At 42.4% G+C, this 23,236-nt stretch overlaps 1 protein-coding gene and 1 pseudogene across 3 annotated transcripts in view; both read right to left on the bottom strand.

Annotated features, from left to right (window-relative positions):
• LOC147447135 (putative RNA-dependent RNA polymerase 4) overlaps positions 1 to 3,101 on the bottom strand; it is a 132,426-nt gene extending 129,325 nt beyond the window's left edge. Inside the window, exons 1-2 of one of the 3 annotated variants that reach the window (XM_086523026.1) lie at positions 2,073 to 3,101; positions 1,825 to 1,936 (exon numbers count right to left, since the gene is read on the bottom strand). In XM_086523026.1, coding sequence (XP_086379152.1) covers positions 1,825 to 1,936; positions 2,073 to 2,530 — 570 coding nt within the window. In that variant the 5' untranslated portion in view covers positions 2,531 to 3,101. The remainder of the gene's footprint in view (positions 1 to 1,824; positions 1,937 to 2,072) is intronic. The other 2 variants (XM_086523025.1, XM_086523024.1) reach the window with 2 other exon arrangements.
• Positions 3,102 to 6,930: 3,829 nt separating this feature from the next.
• LOC147447134 (brassinosteroid LRR receptor kinase BRL1-like) lies at positions 6,931 to 10,632 on the bottom strand (annotated as a pseudogene).
• Positions 10,633 to 23,236: the final 12,604 nt, after the last annotated feature.

The raw sequence follows: 23,236 nt of genomic DNA, 5'->3' as shown, positions 1-23,236 counted from the left end.
TAGAGGAGAGGCTAGCAAATCTCAGAGACAAACCACAGACTTTAGAGCAGACACTGGACAACCGAAGGAGCTACTACCATAGCAGAGCCCACATCTCCTCGCACCAGAGGCACGCTGATCGACCGACCGACCGAGTTGGGGAGATCCAAACGCCCACGACTGCCGAGGACTACAAAGCATCGACAGAGGCTGCATCAAAGGATTCGGATCACTTTGGCGTGACATGCACAACACCCGGTCAACAAACTACTGCCCATGGAGGAGATTGATGAGATCCGTCAGCGATCGATGCTAAATCTCCTGTGATTTAGCTCTTTCTGAGGATACCCCCACATTGTGTTGTATTAGCTCCCCATTCACTTCACACCCCCCACTCATATCCTACACAATCCTAGCTAGTTGCTTAGTCCACATCTAGTAGCTTAGGATTCCATAGTATTTTTATTTTGTTACTCAGACTTTGTATCAGATCCACCACATTGTAACTTTCTGGTCTCATAGGTCACTTTGGCCTTTTGAAGTAGTTAATATAACATTTCATTTCATCATCTCTCTCTCTCTCTCTCTCTCTCTCTCTCTCTCTCTCTCTCTCTCTCTCTCTCTCTCTCTCTTCAAGGAAAGTAAAAGGAACCATCACTCACGCTAAAAGCAATCATTAACACAAGGAAAGAAGTAAAGATTTGTGGAAGTGTAAAACCTAGATCTTCACCATTTCAATTCCGTTGCACCTGACATTGATGGCCTTGCCGATCTCGTTCCCGTTTCCCATTCCAGGTGACTGTGATTTTATGTTGTTAGAGGATGATTTTAACCACGTTACCTGATTTTATGTTGCTAGAGAATGATTTTAACCACTTTACTTGGGTATACCTTCTCAAGCACAAGGACGATGCTTTTGAAACAAAGGGAATAATAAAGAAAAGGAAAAATCCTAAAAGGAATCTTAAAACAAAAAAAGTTACCGCTACCACCAAAGATTCTCGCTATTGCACATTGTTGTGGAGAGAGATGTTTTGTCAACGATATCTCTCCAACAAGTTGATTACTGAAAATAAAGACAAATGCAAGGAATATAACAACAACAATCCAAAGATCTCTCTATTATGGTTCGTGGCTATCAAGAAGTCTTCAAGTGTGCAACCGTAGGAGTGACATTTGGTCTAATTGACTCTCCCAAATCCAAAGCATTTATCACAAATAATGAGATTATTCTCTCGCACTCACTCCCCATTGGTACTTAGCAGCATCGGCATTCTCTCCCTCCACATCGACTATTCATACACCCTCTATGTCAGTTGATATTCAACACACTTGTTGAGGAAACTCATACACAGGATGTGAATTTTAAGATTGAACTGACAAAAATACCATTGTTCCCATGTGCAGCATCTGGCCACGTTTTATGGATGTGTTAATTGCACTCTTGTTATGTGGATATCTATATATGCTAAGAAATCACGTATACAGGTTTTCTCCAATCTCAACACGAAACCAACAAAGAAGCCCCCCCCCCCCTTAAAAAAAACACAAAAATCAGTTTTATCAAGGCAGCGTTCTCTTCATTCCAACGACAGCCTTTATCAATTCATTTCAACAGAAACAGGGTCATAAGCAAAATTGGGCAGCACCCCAGCAAATACAGCATAAATTAAACAATAGCCTCTCTCTTAAAACCTGTGTTATATATTTACCTAAGCACATTAAATGCTATCAAAGCAAACATGGCTTCCCTCCTCCCAAATAGTGGCTCACCTCTGTCAGAATAAGAGATGGAATACTAGTGGTGTAACAATTGTGGAAAAACTAATTTGATTCCAGACTTGCCTTCTGAAGCTGGCTGCCTGCAAAGTGGTTCATCCACCCATCAATCTCACATAGCTCCATATTCTTCAACCTTTTCAACTCCTTGACACTCACAGCTTTTTCCCAACCTCCTCTACAATACAAAAAATTTGTTACGATCCCAGTGGATTGATCAGAATGGCAATACATGTTAGGCAATGGATGCCTAGGAAGGTGGACAAAGTAGAAACTGTGCCTTCAGACAGCACAATCGCTTAAACCGAACTTACTTGGGAAAGTGAGATAAGACAAGCAGAGCCTGCTCTTGAGAGAGTTCACCAAGGGCTTCGAGACTATCTAATGGTGGTACTGGCCCATTGGAGTGCGCTACCAATCTTACATACCAGCTTGAAAGTTTCTGCAAACGTTCTTGTTCATTATGGTTGGATTTGTTCTGCTGAAGTTTTGTAACCACGTTAAAGTCAAGTTTCTTGGGGGTGAGGTCTTCCCTACATATGGAGGTCCCCATTTTCCTGTTGCAACTTGTGCTTTGGGTGGGCACTTGAAGGCATTGGAGAGGTGAGGAGAAGCTCCTGGGGGAAGAATGTGTCTCCTCGACTTTCTCCACAGCTCTTAAAAATGCATCATCATATCCTTCGAGGTCATACAACATAACCGCATTCGACCCTTTCACTTGAGAAGCAGACATCGCGGTAGACGACTGCAAACACTGCAACATAGCTGACATCTAGAGAGCAACCAGCTCTACTCATCCATGGCTGCCATTCACTGCATGGCGAAGGATGCAGTCGGAAAATCTTACCTCAGAGGCCTTCTTTCTATCAAACAAAAGCATTTCCTGCAGATAGTAGCGCCCACATCAATCCAGCCTGCCATCAGTGAGCCCTGTCTTTCACTACCTCGGGAATTGCATGGCTTGGTCTGTGTTATGAAGGAAAATTTGGTTGATCGAAGAGGGCTATCCTGTCCACAATTATCTTCTTGGTGAATTTGGTGCAGCTGAATCGTGGTCAAGAATCGAGATGAACCCAAGAAGAGAGAGAGCACACATGTGAGAAGCACAAGGCTGCACCTGCAGCTACGAGTGGAATCTCTCTCCCCCTGTTGCTTATCCTTTAAGCGCCGCGATAAAGCAGAAAGAGCATATGCTCGAGAGACGCCTCCCCTCCTCTGCGCAAAATTGGCGGGTGTATGGACGAGAGACAGAAAGAAGCTTTCGAAATTTGAGCGTGACATCTATGTAGAGAACTTGTGTGTGTGAGAGAGAAAGAGAGAGGAGAGAGATTACCATAGGGGCGTGATGGAAAAAAGGGCCGTCAGCGTCAGCTTTAGCAGCAGTTACACTGTGGGCTGCATTGAGGCTCGACACTAGTCTAGACTAGTCACTAGATCCTCTACACTGCCACAACACGCACAATCTTTTAACAATTTCCATGCATACCCATTAAAAGGGCGTTCATGCCATGGGCAAAGAAAAGCTATTGTTGTCTGCTCCTCATTGTGAGCAATTGGTGAATGTAGTTTACTCCACTCTTATTTAATCCGGGAGCTTTTAAAGGAGAATTATAACTTCTTTCTTGGTCACAAACTTCAAATGTATTGATGCAAAACCACATGTATCTTGTATAGACCTATTATGCATATCTACGAGACGAGCTTAATCTAAGCTTTTAAATTTGAACATGTTGTACTAGTGCTTAGATTGCTAGGGATAATTGTTTTTGTGAACAAAAACCATTTTCAAAAGAGAGGGGGAAACACATTAAGCTTAACCCATTGAAACATTCGCGCAATGTGTAAGAATCTTCACCCGTAGTGGTGCAATGACATAGAGTGTATTTTTGCACGGTAATCTCCAAAACTCACACCTTCATGCAATGCTTGTGATGACCTCATCATCTAATGGTTAGTAAAGAAGGAGGATGCAATATAAGTCCCTCATGAACATTTTGGGGTTGTTTATAACAAAGTTGCCCAAATATTTAAATCAAAAGTTTCACAAGGAAAGGGCTTCAGATAAAACACACTTCCTCTCTCTTGCATGCCAGATTGTCACACACCAATGGTCCGTCTTATGGAATGAGAGCTTTGTTTCCACTCGCTACCCCTTTCTCATCTCTTGCCATCCAAGTCGGCCATGCATCTCGCAATGCTCTCTCTCTCTCTCTCTCTCTCTCTCTCTCTCTCTCTCTCTCTCTCTCTCTCTTGTTACCATATACATGTGGTAGTGATGTGTGTGAACACACTTAGGACCGTCGGTGCATTTTTTCCCTCACTATGAGGTTTTTCCCCCCATGCATTGTATATATGTCCATCACTCTAGGGCTAACTCATCTTTCCATTGCACACTAAGTAATACACTCTCCGTTGTGTGCCTTGAGCTTCCTTCGTCTTCTCCAAGCTGTGTGTGTTTTCCTGCAATCCTAATTCCAACAATTGGTATCAGAGCAGGTTGGGTCCTCCCGGGCTTAGTCACCAGCAGCTCCAGCACACACCTACTCCCTTTCTCCGATTTCGGTGAGCTTTGGTGAGCGTTCGTAGGTCGATAAATATTTTGGGATAGCTCGAAGAGCTTAGTCTACTCACCAAAGTACTTAGAATCATTTCGGCATCTGTTTCCACTACAGGTAGTACTGTGCAGGCTATTTCATCATCTTGAGCAAAAAAATTGTCAATGTCGTTTTTTGCATAACAGGTCCCTTACAGCCTTCTACGGTTTGTGCTATATAGCACGTGTTGTTTTGGCTTCATTTCTCCTCTTTTCGAGCAGTTTTCACATCAGGTGCATCATTTACCATGGCTGACAACAACACAAATGTGTTCAAGATGTTCGTTGTTGAGAACAAATTGGATGGGAACAATTACCCTATGTGGTCTTATATGATGCAACATGTTATTGTGTCCAAGGGTGTTTGGAACATTGTGTAGGGCATTGATGTACGTCCTGGTTCTAAGGATACCTGCGATGTTGAGAATGTTGCAGATCTTGCTGCAAGGATTGCTGTTGTTAGAGATGTTTTGTGTTATAAAATCTAATATCTAACCAACCCAAATGATTTTCTCAAATTAAACTGATCATTTAATGTGGGAGAATAAACGAGAACAAGGGTTAGAATATAGACATGTGCTTATGGATATGTCTCAACACGGGGCCAAGCTTAAAGGGGTCCAAATGAGAGATGGTCTACTAAAGATCAATGCTACTTGTTAATAGAGCTTAAAGACCTTAGGGTTAGCTTCATTAAAAACCTCCAAAAGTTAGTGTTAAAAAGTCATTTGACCTTAGGCAAGCTGGGGTTGACCTTGAGGTGGGAATCCTACCCAAGCATGATGTGCTTGTCGTGCTTGCTAACTAAGGTGCTTAAGGTGTTTGTGGGAACCTTGCCCAAACTTGAGGTGCTTCTCGTGCTTAAATGACTAAGGTTCTTGAAGTGTTCAATTCAAACACGATCTCTCAACAGGCATAAACGATTTTCATGTTTAAATGACTAAGGTGCTTGAAATGTTCAATTCAAACATGATATCTTAAGAAGCATAAAAGACACATGTCAAGAGCCTCACGGAGACTCACAAAAAAGGTGGGCATCATAAGCACGTGGGTGTGTGGAATGAAAGTGATAGTAAAAACACACAGTACGAAGTGTTATACGTGAAGCCTTTCCAGAATTCGAAGGATGGCAATGTCATGTGAGTACTCATAAGGTCTGTGGAATTGTCTGCCAATATTTCTTAAAGGAAGATAAAACTCCCATAGTATGGGGAGAAGAATCTCTTGAAAAGGTAAGGGAAAGAGCTAGCTACAAACAAAAAAGTTATTACAATTTTGTAGCCCACATATCCAAAACAATGAAAGTAGAAAATAAAATAAGGAAAAATCCAAGTGACCAATGCCAAAGTAATCAAGCGACTTTCTTTAAAAAACACATGGGACGAGGTTTTGAAAGATGAGATACTAGGGCCTCGCTGTGTAACCAATTACTATAATATGCATCGACTTTTTAGTGATTTGCAGCTTTTCAAACTTCGAAAAAGTATTGACCAGTACCTATCGACCTCAATAATTAATGTAATATTTCCCTTTATTTGTGCTTCTTATGTAAATCAAACCTATATTGTGTCCTTTTCTATCATTGCCCTCATTAGTCATTTCATTGGCGTAGACTTCTATATACTAGATAGATTTGACCTCTATATACTAGATAGATTTAAGGAATGAGACTTTTTGACACCTTGTACGGTCAAGTTTGACTTTCAATTTATTACATGGGATTTTGATTTTCTTAAAATCAAACCACCTGTGTTAAACACGGATGAACACCCAAGTATAGCATCTGGCATTAATCTTGATTGTGGTCTCTGTGGTTTTCTATTACTCTCAATATACGCTCTACTATCTATTCTTTATAAAAATCGACAACGCTTAACATGCAAGGTCCTGTGGATTCAAAGCCCGGTTGTGTATAAATTACCTTTAGCTAAAGACCCTATTCATTTGAAATCTGTTAAATTAGGGAAACTACCTGTAAATTTAAGCAAAAAAAAGACAATATCAAATTTGATTAAAATTAGCAAGGACGTGGCAGCATATTCTTAATATCTCTCAGATGAATTGCTTTTAATCCTTTCTCTTTTTATAGCAAGGTGTGCAGGGTATTTAGTATACAGTCATTGGAAAAAAGGCAAAGATGGGGATGATGGATCTAGCGAGAGCAGGTTACATGCAACACGAGGTATAATTGATTTATTAAATGCACTAAAACAAGAGTATAATAGTTGTCATGTTCATGTTCCTTATGTTAGTGTGAAAGGTGTAGTGAGTGTCGGTCAACGCAATGTTGGCCGATTCGGCCTAATTGCACCTGTTACTTACAACTTGTGTGAACATATGCTTAATCCTAGTATTGGCACATTCTTTCGTGGGCCTCTCTTGCAAGGTGCTTCTCTCTTAAAGTATTGAATCTGAGTGACAATGGGCTAACATGATACTTTCCTGAAGCTATTATAAGCTAATTGCTTTCCCAGCTAAGCCATGTTGTAGCCGCAGCCATTGGGATCATATTGTTTTTTTTGTTGCCATGAATTATACAAGCTGCCATTTTCCATGTACTCATAGGTCGTGCCACGAAGCTACTTATACAAACTGTCATTTTCCATGTACTCATAGATGAGCAACCTTTCATTGTCTGTCTGAGAATAACCCCACAAAGAGACGAGGTTAGGGTGCTTGATTTTCCCTATTGTTTTTATCTTTGCCTGGAAATCTCTCGGCTCACCCTTCTCATCAATCTTATGGATGAGCTTCTTAACCGCTACCACAATTTGTTCGTCTAAGGTGGCCTTGTAGACTATGCTAAAGCCTTCGCTGCCTATCCTGGCCTCTTCACAGAAGCCCTTGGTGGCCTCCTCAAGCTCTTTGTAGGATATCTTGCAAATCCATGTACCTTTGCATAAGGCGACGTTGATGCTAAGTGACTTTTCTAGATTTCTTCTTGCTAAATATGATCTGTGGGATATAATGCTTGAGGACGTATAAGTGATCGGTAGCTTGTCCATGGAATTATCGTGCATCAGCTCTTTCGTGTGCTTTTGTGTTTCAATCATACGAAATGAACACTTAAGACCTACAACAAGGAGTAACGCTGCAACCACAGGAACAATAACTATTGTAATCTCGGATCTAAATCTCCGATGGTGGCTCAAGGACAAGATGTCCATGGAGGTATGGAAACTGCTCGATGGAGGAGACGCTGCCTAGCATGGTGGGAGAGGTGTGCCACACAGAGAAGAATTGTTGGCAAAGCTGGAAGCTGGAAAGGTAGAGAGCTTGCCAGAGTCAAAAATCTGGATAGGTTTTTGTTTGACAAATCAAGCTGATTTATGATCTCCAGCATTGATAGCCAGAGGGGATAGGGCCTTGAAGGTGGTTATGGTCTAGGTGGTTTTTGGAGCATTGGACCAGGTTGCCTAGGCTGAAAGGGATGGTGCTAGTGAGGTTGTCATGTAATAATGAATGCACCTGGGTGTAGATTAGGCTACCATAGTCCTCTGGAATAGTGCATGTAAGCTTGTTTTGGCCAAAATCAAAGAATGTTAGGCTGCCTTCACTGGATCCTGGAGGGTTAGGGATGTAGTATGGTGCAATGTCTGCATAGAAACGCTAAGGTTGCATCTCTGCTCTGGAAGTTTGGAATTTTGCTTAGCCTTAAGGGGTGAACTCCTCTCGTGGTAAGCATTGAACCCAAGCCATACTCTGTGCATAGATCTCCATACAAATACTTAAAATACATGAATCGCAAACCAGTGTTGAGCGTTCCTTTTATCACCTTCCCTGCTTTCTCGATGAGTTCGCGGGGGATGATGCCCTCTAGCTCATTGCTGTTAAGATCCAACCACACCAGATACCTGCAGTTTCTCTAGGTGTGGGTGGAATTGTGTCTGATAACGAATTGTTGCCAAGGTGCAGAAAATTGATTCTTGGCATAAGCCCTAGCTCTAGCGGAATGTAACTTGTGAGACGGTTGTTTGAAATAGTTAGCCACCCTAGGCTGTTGTAATTTGAGAGGGTGGGAGGGATGGTGCCGGACGAGGGCCCAGATGCACTTAATTGATTCGCCAGCATGAGAACACTAAAGGAATGTTGCCTGTGATGTAAAGAGGTTGCTTGTGAGGAGAGCAAGCTACTCTAAGATGCAGTTTGCCAAGGTGGGTAGAATTGTGCCGGGCTGTTGAAAAGGTGAGAACCAGCCAACCACAGTTGGCTTGTCACTGAGCAGATGTCAGGTCTTCTCCCTCAATGAAATGAGATTGGCCCACTCCTTCTTGCAGGTAAGGCAAGACGGAGCAGTGGCTTTGCCATTCACAAAATTATGATATCTAACGTGATAAGGTTAAACCGTCCGAGGGCGCTGCCCCAAACAATTCATTATCTGCAAGCAACAACTTCTTGAGAGAAGTGACCACAAAAGAAGGGTAGGATGCTTTCTATGGTATGGGATAAAAAGTAAGTTTCTTTTAGTCTAACAAGAGAGAAGAGAGCAGCTCCCTTTCGTCCAAATTAACATGATAAGATATCAATGAAAGAGCTCCCTTCAGTCCAAATTAACATGATAAGACGACATCAATGAAAGAGCTCCCTTTAGTCCAAATTAGCATAACAAGACATCAATGAAAGAGAGCCCCCTTCAGTCCAAATTAACATAATAAGACATCAATGAAAGAGCTCCCATCAGTTCGAAGTAACATGATAAGACATCAGGAGCTTCCTTCAGTCCAAAGAAAAGCAGCTCCCAAAGGAAAGCTTTCTTGCCAGCTTCCTTCAATCCAAAGGATACTAAATAGCTAAGCTCCCTTCAATTTAAGGTGAGGTGGCTTTTCCTAGGGTAGTTCTCTCCCGTTCAAGGAGAAAGAGTTCCCTTCAGTCCAAGTTTATTTTAGTTCAAAGCTCCCTTCAATCCAAAGAGAGTATAATGAAATATTTTCCTTACCTCAAAAAGCTTTTGGTGTTGCATAACCACCTCATCGGCACCATCTAGCTCGGTTCCACTGAGATCAACCCACGATAGATACTTGGAGTTCCCAAGTGTAGGTAGTATTGTGCCCGACAATGAATTGTTGTTGAGATGCAGAAAATTGATTCTTGGCATAAGCCCTTGCTACGGCGGAATGTAACTTGTGAGACGATTGTTTGAATTTGAAAGAGTTAGCCACTTTAGGCTGCTGCAGTTTGAGAGGGTGGGCGGGATGGTGTTGTTGATAAGGTTGAGGTTGAGAACCAGTAGCCATAATTGCCTTGTTGTGCTGTGGATGTCAATGGGGATTTCCTGCTCAATAAAGTTGCCATACAAAACCATCTCTCTCATGTTAGGTATAGCCGGTAGCGGTGTCGGGAAGGCGCAAGTCATGAAGTTGCAACTGACATCTATTGCAGCAAGGCTGTTGTAGCTCTCCAAAGGCACCACCCTAGAAAAATTATTATCTGCTAATAGCAATCTGCGGAGCGAAGGACCACAGATCTTGCTAGGAATACTTCATGTGAAGGCATTTGCATTGAGGTCAAGTACCTTTAACCTACTGGAGTTGGGGAGGGATGCAGGAAGAGGCCTTGTGAACTTGTTGAAGCTCAATACAAGCTTATGCAGAGCCGACAATTGGGATTATCTTGTTTCTTCTTGTTGCCGAAAGATCCAGCTTCTTAAGCTGGTGTAAAGAATCCCCAAAATCGGGTGGTATTGCGCGTGTGAGATTGTTTTTGGAGACAGAAAGAACCTCTAGGCTTACTAACTGGTTGAAGATGGTGGGAATATTTCCAATGAAGGAGTTCAAGGAGATACTGACATGGCACAAGATTTGGCAGGAGCTGAGGGATGTGGGAATTGGGCTTGTTATAAATTTTTTATAGGGATCTAACAGAGTTAGGTCTGAGAAACTACCAGCTATGGCAATTGTGAGGTTCAAGGTAGATAATAAGAAGGCTTTAAGAGGTATTTTGCCAATTCCTTGATTAAAGGAAATGTTAGGATGTTTAAGTGTCCTGCATTGGTCGATACCCATCGGGAGGCTGCCTGAAAGGCTGTTGTTTGAAACGTTAATCCATGAAAGAAAGGGCGCCGCAATGAAGGAGAGAGTGCCAAAGAAGTTGATGTGCGAAAGCCTTGTCAAGCACGCAATCAAACCCTTCCCTTCCCCAAGATTACAAATCCACTCCCTGTCGTATTGTGCCTGTTCTGCCTCTGCCATTAAAAGAAAATAGCGGCTGGATGAACCGAACCCGGGTGGGGTACTTTTTAATGTTGATCGTCGATTTCTATCAACAATCTGATGATGAATCATCGAACACACTCTACAAAGCTACCATACCAATTCTCGTGAAAGTGGAATGCTCAGGGCAGGACTGGAACTACTCTACTGGGTTTCTCCATCTTTCGAGATAGATCATCTATCTATAGGTTAGGTGGTTTGCGGGAGGGGATGGATTGGCCTTTAGTCGACTCGACTTTAGTGCACGCAAGAAATCCCACTGAATTCCTCCATTATTAGGTGCTCTCTCCCACCAGTTGTGGCTAATTCTTCAAGTAAGTGTCTTTTCTCTGCAGTTTCTGTCGATATAACCAAAGAAAAAAAGCTTGCACGCGATTTCGACATTACATTCTTTGAGTATGGAACAGGTACTTCGAGTGAACTAGCTTTAGTGGGTGAAAGGTGATGTTACTTCGAGTGAAGTACCTTTAGTGAATGAAGTCATGGGTGAAGATGCAGGTGCTTCAAATAAAGTACCTTTAGTAGATGAAGATGCGGGTGCTTTAAGTAAATTTGAAGTAGCTTGAGTAGATGAAGGATTCATTTTATTTGCTTTCTGCCCTTCTGAATCCCGTCACCCACTATCCCTTTCACAGCAACCACAAGTCCTGCGAGCAAAACACAACCTTAAACCTTACCATGCCTTCTTTTCTTGTTGGGTGGTGTTGGTCAGGGGCAAGCCATCGTCTGGCCGTCTGACTTATATGAGTTAAGCTTATCGTGCTTATCCGCGTCAGGCTTATTTGAGTTGAGCTTATCGGGGTTAGGCGAGTCGGAGGTCATATAGTATATGAGGGGTTACAAGAGCTATCATTCAATAGTTTGTCGGTCGCTCCCAATGACCATGTTGGCTGCCTTTTCGTCATTAGCTCTGAAAACACCAACCACCCTGAAGATGTGCACATCGCCTTTGTCTGTGCATTTGGGAGTCTGGTAGTATCGGCACATATCCAGGTGTCCCTTGCGCTCACAACACAACACAATAAGATATGTGTCACATGCACTCACTAACCGCGCCATCTCAAAGTCGGCGACGTGAGTCCTCTAACCTCTATCGCTACCTTTGTAGTGTTTATTATGATACGTAATAAAGGATTGCCCCGCAATGCCGTCTGTACTGTGGCAAGGAAAGAAGGGAAATGATGTTGCCTGCCCTGCGCAGGACCCCGACGATTTAAAACCAAAATGAAGGCGCGAAAGAAAGCCCGAAAACCATTGATTAGTGCTTTTTCCGATCCAAAGGGCTATCCACACAGGGTAAATATGTTTGAAGAGCAGGAAAAGGACAGAAGATAGGGGAGCGAATGGGCAGAAAACATGATAATCAACCAGATTCGTGGCAACACCTCAAACAAGGGGGCCCGGTGGGATGGAATTCCTTAAGCCCCCATCCTTGTTATTCGTTTTTTTCTCGTTTTGTAATGAAATAAAGCCATAAATGGGTGGAGGCATTGGCACTGAAAAGGAATCGAACCCCTAATCACCTGGTTCGAATCCAGGCACTCTACCCTATTAAGCTATCGGTGCGGGGGGTCAAGGAAGACTAGACCCCCAGGGAAGACTAGGTCCCCTCTCCCTACCTAAAATTCAATAACTTACTTTATGCAATACATTGCACTACGACAGACACCCACGCTATAAGATTTCTTCATCAGTCAAAGGGACTCGGTCAAACCTATCCCATAATATAGTGGTTAAAAAAGGCATGCCGTGAGGACATGATCAGTCCACAAAGGGGAGTAAGCCCAAAGCTTTGCGGAAAGCTTTGAGCTTCTCACAAGACAATGCCTTTGTGAAAACATTTGCAAGGTTGTCCTGTGTTGGCACATAAGCCAAGCTAATCTCTCTTGCTGAGAGCCTCTCCCTGACATAGTGGTAATGCACCTCAATGTGCTTTGTGCGAGCATGAAAAACTGGGTTTCTCGCAACTGCCAATGCGCTCTGACTGTCAGTGTAGATAGTGTTGACAATGTCCTGTCCAACACCCAAATCATCCATAAGGCGTCTGAGCCATACACACTCAACCGTAGCTGTGAAGACTGCCCTGTACTCAGCCTCACAACTCGAAGTGGCCACAGTAGGTTGCTTCTTGCTCAACCATGATATACATGAACTGCAAGCATGAAACAAAAACCACTTGTGGACACTCGTGTGTCAAAACAACCAGCCCAATCTGAGTCTGAAAAAGCATGTAACTCTGGCGGCAATGATCCCCCCTTGGGATAAAACAAGCCAAGATGTAAAGTGCCACTAAGGTAGCGGAAAATCCGCTTGACAGCCTGCCAATGCTTAGACCTTGGGCTATGCATAAATCTGCTGACCTGTGAGACTGCAAATTGAATATCCGACCTCGTGTTGCATACATAAATGAGGCAACGAACAACAGTTTGATAAAGAGTGACATCAGCAGGATCGCCAGCATCATGTAGACTCAAATTGAAACCTGTTTCCATGGGAGTGGCAATAGGTTTGCAATCCTCAAGTCCAAACTTACATAGCAATGTCTCTATGAAACTTTTCTGACACAAGGCAATACCACCATCACATTGCTTAAACTGTATGCCCAAATAATGATGCAACAACCCCAAATCTTTCATCTTGAAAGTAGCATTCAAAGCAGCCTTAAATTCGGTAATATGTCTCTCATTTGGTCCAGTGATCAGGAAATCATCGACATAAAGAACCACAATGAGAAGTACATCAGCCTCACACTTAACATACAATGTGCTTTCTGTTGGACTGTTATGAAAGCCTTGTTTGACCAAATGAGTGTCAGCTTTCTCATACCAATCACGAGGAGATTGCTTCAACCCATACAAAGCCTTCTTACATCTACACACTTTGTCCTCTTGTCCTTTTATGACAAAACCGCGAGGCTACGTTACATAAACTTCCTCAAATATGTCACCATTCAAGAAAGCAGTAACAATGTCTGATTGATGTGCATCCCAACCAAAATGAGCTGCCAATGCACATAGAAAACGCACAGTAGTCATACGACAAGTGGGAGCAAAAGTCTCTTCATAATCTATGCCTTTTTGCTGTGCATAACCCTTTGCAACAAGTCGAGCCTTATGGCGATCGATCTCACCATCCGTCTTGCATTTCAACTTGTAAACCCACTTCATACCAATGGCCTTTTTGCCAGGAGGCAAATCACATAAAGTCCATGTGTCATTTTCTATAAGTGAGAGATCCTTGCTTTTCTTATTCCTCCCCTCATATGCCTTGCAGTGCATATTTGCTGCTTAATGATGCGTTCTTCACATACAAAACATTTTGTATACCCTAAATAAATCCATATATTATCAAGCATAATCCTTCGTTTGGTCTCATTCGGCATGGTGCATACAATTCACCATTCTCCCAAGTGAGAAGCTCCTACTCTATGTGCTTCGTAAACCATAACTCTTGACACGAAAAAGTTGGTTTTGAAGAAATCTTTGATAACAATGGCAAGATAAGGAGATGTCTCTAACTTCACTTTGAAAATTCCACGAATAACAATATTCTATGAACATTGCTCCCATTCCTTCAACTCCTCTACATCCACATTCTCAACATTATTTGCTTGGACCATAACTTACATGAGATAGGAATTAGGAACCACATTGTCACCACATACATCATCCTAAGACTTCTTTGTTTTTCATGTCGCATACATCATGGCTCATGGTGTCAAATATCTCCTCTTTCAATATATGGTCATACTCCACTTTGCTCATGCATTGCTTTCCTTGTGGACTCGGCTTCCTTGCTCTAACTGGAGGCCTTCATTTGTGGGCGGGGACTCCATGAGAATCAAATTTTTGGGAACATGGCTGGGTATATTTGGTTTTGCTTGTTGTTGAGTCTCTTGTTTCTACCCTTCCCTTTGCCGCTCCTCTTGTTGGTAGATATGGTCCATCATATCTATGACATTTTCTTGATCAAAAGTTTCTTCTTCAGTAGTGGTCTCAGCAGGTTGTTGTCGGTCTAATCTTCTTTTTTCTCTCAATTCTCTAGCGGAGGTACCTTCTTTAGGCTGATCCCGAGTCTTCATTCTTTTTGGTTCCTCCCCTTTGGCTCTCTCTTCTACAGGTCTTTTTGATGTTTGTCCAGTTTCTTAGTTAAAGTTTGGGGTGGGAGCATCTCAAAGTCTACTTGGAAATATTTTCTCCAAGTCAAGACACAAACGCCATATATGCTCCTACTTCTTGAGTCGGAATCCCTTCCAAATGAGGTTATGGGCATGGAAAGAGTTTTGGAGTACATAATAATGATGCATCAAAACCCTTCACATCGACTTCCTACAATTGCATGATAAGGAAGAAAAACACTTCAAAAGATGCATAAAAGCAAGATCTTGAGCACGGGATGGATGCAAGCCACAAAGAAGTGGTTTGGAAGATGGGATGCATTACACTTGCTACTACATGATGACTCAATAGAATCCCAAATGAGTATGGCTCCCCAATCTCAAAAAAATAAAAATCCTTTCCAAACATTTCAAATGCATAAGTAAAGGGTGAGTTTAGGAAATGAAAAGTTCCATGGAAATGGAAAGTCAAAAGGCTTTTCATTTCCATATAAAGAGCTGGTCAAGTGTGCATAGGTACATTTGTACTTTTCTTCTTTGCCTTTCCCAATTGTTTTCTTCTCTTTAGAGTTTCTCCTTGCATGATGTAGTTAAGAGTTTCCTTCCACTACGTAGGTAGTGAATTTATTTATTTTGAATCCATTAGGAATACTATACATTAGTGAATAAATCTATTTTACAATGCCAATGTATTACGACTTGGAAGGAATCCGGTGGGTCACGCTTCATACATTACACCACCCATATTGCCCCCAACTACAAAACCATGTTCTTTGCTGAAAGAGGAAACCATAATCACCCTTATATGCTTGAACCTATCCCCTTGTTAGCGATATGCACTATCACATCCATTTGGCTTAGATCCCACTCCCTTTGATGCAAGATAGGACATTAGGGAAATGGAGAAGAGTCAAATCAATTGTGCACATTATGCTCACTGCAAGTTCAAGAGTCTAAGTACCACACAATACTAGAATTCTCAGCTTTTGGTCACATATGAACTTGCTTTCCTCACATATTTAGCCATTACCTAGACCTACACACTTTCCTCTCCCAACCACATTGTGGGCTCTCCATTGCAACTCTTATCACCACAATTTTGGGACATCAAGAATCACTCATCAACTCTATATATACATCACATGTAACTTTGGTCCCATAGGTCATATTTGACCTCCATTGCGACTCTTATCACCACAATTTTGGGACACCAAGAATCACTCATCAACCCTATATATACTACATCACATGTAACTTTGGTCCCATAGGTCATATTTGACCTCCAAGGATGATAATAAAATCTCTCTCTCTCTCTCTCTCTCTCTCTCTAGCCCAACTGGGTGCTTAGCATCTAGTTAGGCCCTATGGCCTAACTAGATGCTAAGCACCCAGTTGGGCTAGAGAGAGAGAGAGAGAGAGAGAGAGTTGTAGGGAAAGAAAGATCCTATATTTAAATTTTACAGCTTCTTGATTTATTTCTCTTACCATCTCTCTTTCCCTACACGTCTCTCTCTCTCTCTCTCAATCACTCTCTCCATCTCTCTTTCTCTCTCTCTCTCTCTCTCTCTCTCTCCATCTCTCTCTCTCTCTCTCTCTCTCTCTCTTAGCCTCCACTACTATGCCTTGTAGTAGTGGGGGCTAAGAGCCCAATGCCGCCAAGCATAGAGAGAGAGAGAGAGAGAGAGAGAGAGAGAGAGAGAGAGAGAGAGAGAGATGCCTTAGTGACGAGCTCTTGTTTTGATTAACTCCACGTAAAATAAATGATGTTAAAATCCCCCCCCCCCTTTCCATTTATATGGCCTTTTGAGAGCTATCCTTTCCCTCTTTCTCCTTTGCTTTCTCCCATCCTTCTCTCTCTATCTCTCTCTTTCTCTTTGGCAAGAAGAAGGCATTAAAGAGGTCACTATTTGCAATGCGGTAATCATGCTTTTGTTGTATGCAGATGATGTAGTGCTAGAAATCCGGTGGGTCACGCTTCATACATTACACCACCCATATTGCCCCCAACTACAAAACCATGTTCTTCGCTAAAAGAGGAAAGTGTACTCACACTTACATGCTTGAGCCTATCCCTTGTCGGCGATACGCACTATCGCATCCATTCGGCTTAGCTCCCATTTCCTTCAATGCGAGATAGGGCGTTGGTGCAATGGAGAAGAGCCAAATTGAGTGTGCACATTATGCTCACTGCAAGTTCGAGAGTCTGAGTACCACAGTGCTCAGCTTTTGGTCACATCCGAACTTGCTTCTCTAAAATTTTCAGTCATAACTTAGACATACACACTTTCCTCTCCCAGCCACAGTGTGGGCTCTCCATTGCGACTCTCATCACCACAATTTTGAAGCATCGAGAGTCATTCATCAACCATACACATACTACATCACATGTAACTTTGGTCCCGTAGGTCATATTTGACCTCTGAGGATGATAATAAAATCTCTCTCTCTCTCTCTATGCCGAGTGACACTGGTCACTTAGTGCTAGGCGGAGAGAGAGAGAGAGAGAGAGAGAGAGAGAGAGAGAGAGAGAGAGAGAGAGAGAGAGAGAGAGAGAGTTCTATTATCATCCTCGGAGGTAAAAAATGACCTATGGGACCAAATGAACATGTCATGTGGTGTGAGTGGAGGTCATAAGTGACTCTCGATGCTCAAAAATGACTGAAATGAGCGTCGCAATAGAGAGTCCACATCGTGGTTGGGAGAGGAAGGTATGTAGGGAGAGCTCATGGCTAAATATATGGGGAAAAGAGGACCTAATGTGGTCAAAAGCTCAGCACTCAAGTAGTGTGTGGTACTCACTCTCTCGCACTTGACGAGGGCATAAGGTGCAAAGTCGATGAGACTCCTCGCCAGTGCCCCAATGTCCTGTCTCATAGCGTAGAGAATGGGAGCTAAGATGAATGGAGGCAATGGTGCGGATCGCACTCAATGGGGTGGGCTCAAGGATGTAGGGATGGGTTCGGTTACCGCGTTCGGAGAAGAAGAGAGATTTGTAGTTTGGGGCAATGTGTGTGGTGTAATGGCTGAACCGAGAACCTCCGAATTTCTCCCAAGCCGTGATACATTGGCATTGTAAGAAGGCCTCATTAACTTGGGAGTCGATCGACGCATCCTTGACCAAGTGACATGCATCCCATCTTCCAAACCATTTCTTGATGTCAAGCATCCACCCTGAACTTAGTATTTTGCTCTTGCATGTCTTTTGGACCTTTTGACTTGCTTCATATGCGATTCTAGGAAGTCAATACAAAGGGATACATTGTGTCTTAAGCATGTACTCCACAACCCTTTGCATGCCCAAGACCTCAATGGGAAGCGATCCGGACTCAAGAAGTAAGAGCATGTAGGGTGTTTGTGTCTTGACTTGGAGAAAGTTGGTGAGAAAACGCTTTTGGACATTCTCAAACTCTTTCCAAGTAGACTTCCCGATGCTACCACCCCACACCTCCACTCCATTTAGAAGCACCGGTGTCACCAATGTGTCAGAGAGAGAGAGAGAGAGAGAGAGAGAGAGAGAGAGATGCCTTAGTGATGAGCTCTTGTGTTGATTAAGTCCATGTAAAATAAATGATGTTAAAATTCCCCCCCTTCCATTTATATGCCTTTTTGAGAGCTATCCTTTCCCTCTTTCTCCCATCCTTCTCTCTCTTTCTCTTTGTATCTCTCTCTCTCTCTCTCTCTCTCTCTCTCTCTCTCTCTCTCACACACACACACACACACACACACACACACACACACACAAAACACACACAAACACACACACACACACACACACACACACACACACACACACATTTCCACTAGAGAGGGAGAGAGAGAGAGAGAGAGAGAGAGAGAGAGAGAGAGAGAGAGAGAGAGAGAGAGAGAGAGAGAGAGAGAGTAATTGAAATGCACCATCGCAACTATTCAGTTTAGCTCCCACTTCGTTCGATGCGAGAGAGGGCGTTGGGGCAATGGAGAAGAGTCAAATGGCATATGCACATTATGCCCACTCTAAGTTTGAGAGTCTAAGTACCACACACTAGTAGAGTACTCAGATTTTGGTAACATCTAAACTTGCTTCCCCCACATTTAGCCATGACTTAGACCTATACACTTTCGCCTCCTAGCTACAGTGTGGGCTGTCTATTGCCACTCTCATCACCACAATTTTGGAGCATCGAGAATCACTCATCATCCACACACATACTACATCACATGTAACTTTGGTCCCATAGGTCACATTTGACCTCCGAGGACGATAATAAAATCTATCTATCTATCTCTCTCTCTCTCTCTCTCTATGTGTGTGTGTGTGTGTTTCTCCCTCTCTCCCTCTTGGTCTCTTCCACTAAGTAAGGAGGAAGAGAAGACAAGAGAGGGCTACACAGAGTGGGAGATAAATGAAGGGAGGGATAGAGGTAGAGAGGAAGAGAGGGAGAAGAAGAGAGAGTACGAGGGAGAGATTGAGAGAGAGTTTGAGAGAGATTAAGAGGGAGAGATTGAGAGAGAGTTCAAGAGTTATAGTTTACTTTCTTTTTGTGTTTTTATAGTCATTTTTGAAGAGGTTTGAAACTACTCCTACAAAGAAACCTAGTGTTGGAGCTTTTGTCAATTTCATTTACGATGGAGAAGCAATCAAGTAGGGACAAGTTGAAAAGACATCAAATTCAGCCCACCAACATGAAAGGAAGCTACCATCGGGTTGTTATTATGTCTTCCTCATTGAAGTGTGTGATGGCAAAGATGCTCCTATATTGCATGTCCCCTGATGGACATGGAGATTAACACCTTGAAAAAGGCAGAGAACATCATCATTGCATGGCCAAAAGACGATTCGGTAAGATATTTTAGATCTTGTCTCTAAGTAATATTTTAAATTGGTATGAAAGAATTTTGAGTTTCAAAAATCGATCGAATAATTTATAACAAATCTCAAAGATAGTAAGAAAAGAAGATAAACAATCAAAGGTTTCTCCAACATCTAGTGTTTCAGTTTCCCACAACACATGTGTAAGCATTATGCCCACACCACACACTGCACCTAAGTTTGCACTCACAAAGGCTAGAAAAGCCAAGGAAAAAGTTCATGAGGGTACCTCCACTAAGGTTGTCACAAACGTGGAGGATTGCGAAGATGAAATCGACGATAGAGAGATAGAAGCATAGATGTCGGTAGTAGCTACTACGAACTACACTTTTTCAATAGAAATACATTACTCTACATCAGGATATGTTATGAAAATATGTCAAGAATCTAAAGGTATTTATTTTTGAATTTCATTAGCCAATATATGCCCATCATTCTAGGGCTAACTTATCTTTCATTGTGGACTAAGCAATACATACTCTCTATTGTGTGCCTTGAGCTTCTTCGTCTTCTCCAAGTTGTGTGTGTTGTGAGACCTTTATTGTTCATCTCTGGATGTATCTCTCCGAAAAGGGTTCAAAGTTGTGTTTCCTGCGTTTGATAGCCATGGGACAAGTGTTAGATCATGCACTTAGTTGCATTTTGAGTGTTTAATTCTCATTGGTCCATGTAGTAAGCATTCCATATGAAGTTTTAGCAATTGTACAAGAGGAGAAAAATAGAGGGTCTCATGGGATTTTGAGTCTCTTTCTCTCATTCTCACACACTCTCAAGTTATCCTTGGTGGCAAATCAAGTTTGCTTTCTCTCCGTCTCACATGAGAGCTTAAGACACAGTCTCTATGCTAAAGCTCTTGGCTATGGATGCAAGTTCAAGAAATAAATTTCATGAGAGCTCTTCTTGTTCTTCTCTACTATTCTAGCTATTCTAAGAGCTTTCTCATGGGGTAAGAATATATGAAATTCTATTTATTTGCTTAAGAAATACTCATCTTCACCCTCATCTACCTCCATCACCGCAGTTCTTTCTCCTCATTGGGATGTTTAGGGATTGGGAAGGAGGGTTACACCACAAAATCATAAAGCTCATCATCTTCTTGGTTTGAGGAAAGCTCCAAAAGAATACAATCTTGTATTGTAATCAAAGCTCTCATTGAGAGAATTATAATACAAAGTCCTTTTGGAGGGAGGAACGGCTCCAAGAAAATCCGGTCCTCTCAACAAGTTATCAATCTTAATTGTGTTATTTTTCTCAAGTTGTATGCATGAATTGATATTCTAGTGTGTAAATGGTGCAATGAAATAAGCCTGGCACAATCTAAAGTTCTCCTCTAAGGAATACACTTGGGAAAAATCTCCTTTCATAAATTAATTTCACTATTTTTGTAAGAAAACACTAGATCCTCTGACAATTCTTCATGATGAGCTATCTTTTTGGGATGTCTTCAGTTGCAATGTTTGATTGCAAGACATGCCTAGCATGGATCTATTTTCACTAGTCGCAAACCTGTCAGAGCCTTTCTTTCAAATGCAATCAACACTAGATCCTCTGACAATTCTTCATGATGTGCTATCTTTTTGGCATGTCTTTAATTGCAACATGTTGATTGCAAGAGACATGCCTAGCATGGATCTATTTTCACTAGTTGCAAACAAAGCCTTTATTTCAAATGCAATCACCTACGCTTACTCCTTGAAGGTATGCAACCTTATCCAAGATGTTCACATGGGTGAGAGAATTTACAATGTGATTGCTAGTCAAGGGTTGGTGGAAAAACATGTTATTATTGGCAATGTGTTGGTCAATATCTATGCAAAATGTGTGCCTTTAGGAAAGAACACAAATTTCTTGATAATCTTCTTGTCAAAAATGTCATCTCTTGAAGCAGGTTTCTTGCAAGGGTATACCCAACATGGCTGTGTGAAGGAAGCTCTAGTCTATTTTAACAAGATGCAAGGAAAGTCCTTTCTCTAGATAGTCACTTATGCTTGCACCTTGGAGGCTAGTGAGCTTATGCAATACAGCCAAACATGGTTCCATAATGAAAAGTACAAAGAGTTCTTGATGGGCATCCTCTCTAGAATGTCAGCTCTTGGAATACATTGATTGCAAGATATGCCCAACATAGTTGTGGCAAGGAAGCTATGAGTTGTTTTAACTAGATGCAAAGGGATGTACTTTCTTTCATATGCAATGACCTATACTTGCACCTTGAAGGTTTGTGGGCTTACACAAGATGTACACATGGGTGAGAGAATTCACAATGACTTTGCTACTAAAGGCTATTGTAGAAACATGTGCTTGGCATTGTGATAAGTGTGCTAAATATTTAGCTCTTATGAAAGCACAAAAGTTCTTGATGAGATGTCTCCAAGATGTATTAACTTGTAACACATTGATTGCAACACATTCCCAACATGATGGTGGAAAAAAAGTTGTGTGATTTCTCACCATATACCAAGGGACAAATTTGCCTTCTAGATGCAATCACATATTCTAAAATAGTGAATGAGAGGTGTTCATTCTAGGAGGGGTTTAAGTCATCATGCTTATCTAGAAAATTTATGAGAGAATACCGAGGATCTACTTACTTACACAAGAGCATTTGGCTGCATCTTGTCAAAATGGGTGCTGAGACCATGGTGACATTGTTGGGGTATAAAGCCCAATGTGGTCGCCCAGGTAAGTGGGCGGGCCGCCATGTATGTACACATATTCTTTTGTAAAAACCTAATAAGAACTCACTATGCTCTACACATTACAGTAGAGCGAGTTCACCATATCGTCGTGCTCTTATTCTCGCACTCTCTCTCGCGTCACACTTCCGCTCGTACTCCTTCAACTGGTATCAGAGCTCAGATCGAGGCTCGGGCAGCATTTGCAGGTAGCCAGAGTCACCTGCTCAGATTGGAGTGAGATTCGACAGGCGAAGACACGGCCCCAAATCCTGTCGATTTTCATTCTGAGGTCATCTCGGCCACCGTTCGGCTTCGACAAAGTTCTGCGCATGCCATTTTCGACTACGTGGTCTCGGCGGGTGGAGATTCGACTCTGCAAATTTGGGGTTTCGGCCTACGACTGCAGGTGCTGAGGATATCGACACTCCCAGAGTGCTGATTTGTGGCTGTCTACACATCGAAGGACGGCTCACAGTTCTTGGAGGCGTGTCACATACGACACGGGCGCATCTACCCAGATTGTAGGCGACATCTACTAGTTCATCAGGTAGCTTGTGTCTGCTGCTTGATATTCCAGATTTCATCCTGACATTGCAGGTACTTCCACATGGGATGTATTGTCAGAGATGATGTATGTCTGTTGAGGGTTTGCTGGCTGTGAGTCATGCAGCAAACAACTACCGTAGCGGTTACAGCATATAGTGGGAAATTTGTGGATGTATGACTTTGTGGGAAGTCTATGTAGTGTCAGATTTACTGCAGCCTTTGTTGAGGGTCTAGTGAGGTTTTATTGAGCTGGGGGATTCTCGAATGTTGAGATACTTTCGGTGATACAGGTCTTGGAGCGATCCCTCGAGCACCCTTAGATAGGCAGCTAGGATGTATTGACTGTGAGTTAGACAGTTGGGATTGCATCTTTGCTTTACCGCCGTTGAGGCATTGTCGCAGTCTATGCTTACAGGACAGTGACAGGACAGTGAGAGACAATACAGGTGTAGGACAGGTTTACCCACAACTTACAGTGTTAGAGAG

The sequence above is a fragment of the Adiantum capillus-veneris genome, chromosome 11 (genome assembly GCF_014529385.1).
Source record: "Adiantum capillus-veneris isolate H3 chromosome 11, ASM1452938v2, whole genome shotgun sequence".
NCBI lineage: Eukaryota > Viridiplantae > Streptophyta > Polypodiopsida > Polypodiales > Pteridaceae > Adiantum > Adiantum capillus-veneris.
This window is presented reverse-complemented; position numbering and strand designations above follow the sequence as displayed.